This window comes from Centropristis striata, chromosome 9 (genome assembly GCF_030273125.1).
Source record: "Centropristis striata isolate RG_2023a ecotype Rhode Island chromosome 9, C.striata_1.0, whole genome shotgun sequence".
In the NCBI taxonomy this organism is placed as follows: domain Eukaryota; kingdom Metazoa; phylum Chordata; class Actinopteri; order Perciformes; family Serranidae; genus Centropristis; species Centropristis striata.
Genome location: NC_081525.1, coordinates 20,109,447 through 20,113,370, shown reverse-complemented (window position 1 = coordinate 20,113,370; position 3,924 = coordinate 20,109,447). Strand labels below are relative to the sequence as shown.

General features: G+C 43.3%; 1 protein-coding gene across 1 annotated transcript; it reads right to left on the bottom strand.

Moving 5' to 3' along the window:
• Positions 1–698: 698 nt before the first annotated feature.
• On the bottom strand, positions 699–3,211 carry sox2 (SRY-box transcription factor 2). The gene has a single exon (XM_059341008.1). The coding sequence runs from the start codon at positions 2,539–2,541 to the stop codon at positions 1,573–1,575; it is 969 nt and encodes a 322-aa protein (XP_059196991.1). The 5' UTR covers positions 2,542–3,211; the 3' UTR covers positions 699–1,572.
• Between the last annotated feature and the right edge of the window lie 713 nt (positions 3,212–3,924).

Sequence of the window (3,924 nt, the reverse complement as noted above, 5' to 3'; positions counted from 1 at the left end):
TATAAACTAAACATGAAGAGGAAGTGAGAAAAGGCCTGAAGTTGTTGTAATAAATATGATATGTTGAAGTCACAGTCAAAGTGTCATTAGAAAATTTAAACCCAGCAATGACAGAAATACTGTCAGTTTACACAGATTTATTATAACTGTGAATGAGGAGAATAATTCGGATAAATGCCCTTTAAACAATATATCCAATTATTCCTCCCTCAGTCTCCTGTCCCATCCAAAAGCAGGCCCGGAATTTTAACAATTCTATGAATTGATACATAATTCAGTGTTAATTTAATTTAAAAATAAAATGTGTGTTTTATAATATAGCTTGGGCCTCAACAGCAATGCTTATTGATTATATGATATTATATATGATATTAGAAGAGGAGAAATGGTAGTCTATACCTGGGGATGTTGGGCATTTTGGTGGAAAAATCTTCCCCCTTTTTAGGAAACAGGCAACAAAGTTTGGCTTGATGGGGCCATCCGCAGGAACTAGAAAATAGAAACCACGACGCAGAAGCTGAGTTATTTGATCTGTAGAGCATTCCCTCCAGAAAAATGTTATTTTTGTTAGCTGTAATATTCATAAAGATGTAAAAAAAAAAAAAAAAAGTGACAGTAAATATTTCACATCAGACAGATGACAGTTTAACATGTGATGACAGAATGAACTGGGAGAAATAAAATCAAAACTCAAACAATTTCAAGTATCCAAATTTCCAAAATTTATTCATTTCAAACTGCATATTGAAAAAAAATATACTCAGCTGAAATTGTAACTGTTATAAGGATGGTATTAGTTCCGGTATATATATACATGGAGTGGTTGGCCTCTGCGTACAGGCCGCAATTTTTAAAATACAACTACGGGAATGAATTTTTGAAATAAAAACTGAAAATATCACAGTAAATATACAGAAATTGTACAAATCAATTAGAAAATAAAGAGCACAATCGTCATACCTCTAACAGATGAAAAGTGGGAGACGGAAATATAAATTAACAACCTATATTTTAAGCTGTATGAGAGAAAAAGTGTCTTATCTTTTTTTTTATTTAAAGAAATTAAAATGTTTAGTAATATTGACCTTAAATGAAAAAAAAAAAAAACAGTATTACCTGCTTGGTTTTTATGTCCCTTTTCTTTCCAATGTTTGCAGTAATAAAGGAGCATAACTGATCGCTCCCATATCATTCTGCCAGCTTCACTTTTTAATATTTTCTGCAGAACTGGCGTTGCTTTATATAAAAAAAGAAAAGAAAAATGCAACCTCTTGCAGTTTAACAAACAATTTCATCTGATTGTAATGTTTCTTTGATAAATACTGTACAAAAGGTGATTGCAATAATAAAACATTTGATTGCGACTCCCACTTTCTAGTCTTCCAAACTTCCTCCACCAGTGAAGAGGGGATCTCTAGAGCTTCCTTAGAATAAAAGAAAAGAAAAAAAGAGTCGTGTGTCCTTTTCCTGGAGACTTCTATACAACTTTTCCCACCCCGAAATTTTTCTGTACAAAAATAGTCCAACGTTAATAGTCCACAGTTTCTCTTATAAAAGTTCTTTTCTCTCTTCTTACATGTGTGTTAACGGCAGCGTGCCGTTGATCGTCGTCCCGGGCACGGTGCTCTGGTAGTGCCCGGACATGTGTAGCCTGGTCTGGGCGCTCTGCTCGCTGACCTCCGCCCCGGGCAGGTACATGCTGATCATGTCCCTCAGATCCCCGCCTTGGCAGCCCGGGCCGGCCCGGTGGGACGACGAGGTGACTACGGGCGGGCTGGAGCTGCTGGACTCGGACTTGACCACCGAGGAGGGCCCCATGGAGCCCAGGGCGGTCATCCCCGGCGTGCTTTGCTGGGAGTAGGACATGGAGTATGTCGGGGAGCCGTTCATGTAGCTCTGGGAGCTGGTCATGGTGTTGTACTGCAGCGCGCTCATGTCATAGCGGTGCATGGACTGCATCTGGCCCGGGTTGTGTGCGTTCAGCCCCGGGTGTTGGTAGCTCAGCTGGTCCTGCATCATGCCGTACCCACCGTTGGTCCAGCCGTTCATGTGCGCCGCGTAGCTGTCCATCCTCTGGTTCACCCCACCGCCCAGTCCGCCCCCCACCCCGACCCCGACCCCAGCTCCCATCCCGTTCCCTCCCGGAGCCAGCAGCCCGCCGGGCAAGGTGTACTTGTCCTTCTTCATGAGGGTCTTGGTTTTCCGCCGGGGCCGGTATTTGTAATCCGGATGCTCCTTCATGTGCAGGGCCCGCAGCCTCTTGGCTTCGTCGATGAAAGGTCTCTTCTCGCTCTCAGACAGGAGTTTCCACTCTGCACCCAGCCGCTTGCTTATCTCCGAGTTGTGCATTTTGGGGTTTTCTTGCGCCATCTTCCTCCTCTGGCCCCGGGACCACACCATGAACGCGTTCATGGGTCTCTTTACGCGCTCCGGACTGTTTTTCTGGTTCGGCCCGGTGCCGGTCGTGTTGGAGTTGCCCGAGCCCCCCGTGTTGGTCTGGGGAGCTGGGGGCTTCAGTTCAGTCTCCATCATGTTATACATCAGGAACAGCTTGTAGTGTGAGCTCCAAAAATCAAACTGAGTCACACTACACAGCAGAGCAGTACAGTTAGGAGCCAAAAGTTACCTGGAGATTTTTCTCTGCAACTTTTTTTCTCTGGACAAAAACAACAAGCCGCGTCTGCACACACTCTCACTCTCTCTCTCTCGCTCGCTCGCTCGCTCTCCCGCTCTGTGAGTGTGTGTCAGAGCGTGTGTGTGTGACAAAGAGCTTCTCCCAATAGGTCCCTGCTATGTTGTGTCCACAAAACTTCTCCCGTCGCTTCTCCGAAAAAGCATCAACAAACTGTACTTTTCGCCTGTGTCCGCCTGAGCCTTGACAACTCCAGATAGTTTTTGAACAAGTTAATAGACAACCATTCATGTGACGGGGCTGTCAGCGAATAAATGGCTTCGACCTGGCCAATCAGAGCCGGCCTGCTCCCCTGACACACCAATGGGAGGCATTAATTAGCATAAAGGGGCGGGGTCTGCTCTGCCCCGAGACACACGCATACACGCACATCAGGCTGAGCCAATGTAAAGTATATTTACTATTCCCGGCGTATGGAGAGATTTCTACAGGAGTATGTACATGCTGGCACTTTATGAGTATTTTATATTATTATAAAGAAAGTTGCAGAAGCTTGCTGGCTGTTCTGAAATTAAAAAGTGACGTTTTGAATACTAAACTAGTAAAATAGGGCTAAAAACTTTCCTAAAAATAATAATAGTAACAAAAAAAAGTAAGAATTTATAATAAAAACGATGATTCTTTTATGTATTTGTTTATTAAAAATTTGAATGAAAATCAATTTAATTAATTTAAATTCTAACAACAAATCCAAATAGTGACAAAAAAAATAAATAACAAAAGTCAAATAAATGAATAAAATGTTGACATTAATGGTGTCAGTGTCATTCTGTGTTCTGACATGAAGTCCCGGCCTGTGACACTGCTGTTGTTCAAAATCAAAAAGTCACTAATGCCCCCACTTACGGCCCCAATAACATAACAACACTTAAATAAACTTTGTCAGTTAACTTAGTGAATAGCGGTGGTGTGTGTGTGTGTGTGTGTGTGTGTGTGTGTGTGTGTGTGTGAGAGAGAGAGGAGGGGGGAAGCCACGGCTGGTTTTTAGCGTTGAAAAGAGGAAAGGTAATCCAAGATGTTTCCCCCAGTCCTTTTGTTTAGTCAAGTTGAATGCCAACACACAGAAGGCAGACGGGCTCATCTCAGCACAAATAAGCGCTTTTTGTTTGGGATGTTGTCGCTACATCTGTCCGGACAAAGACCCAACTCCACTCCACTTCCACTGCCACAGTGCTGCTGCTGTGGTTGGGCTTTGTAGTGTAGGGGGGACACGAGGGGAGGAGGAGAAATAA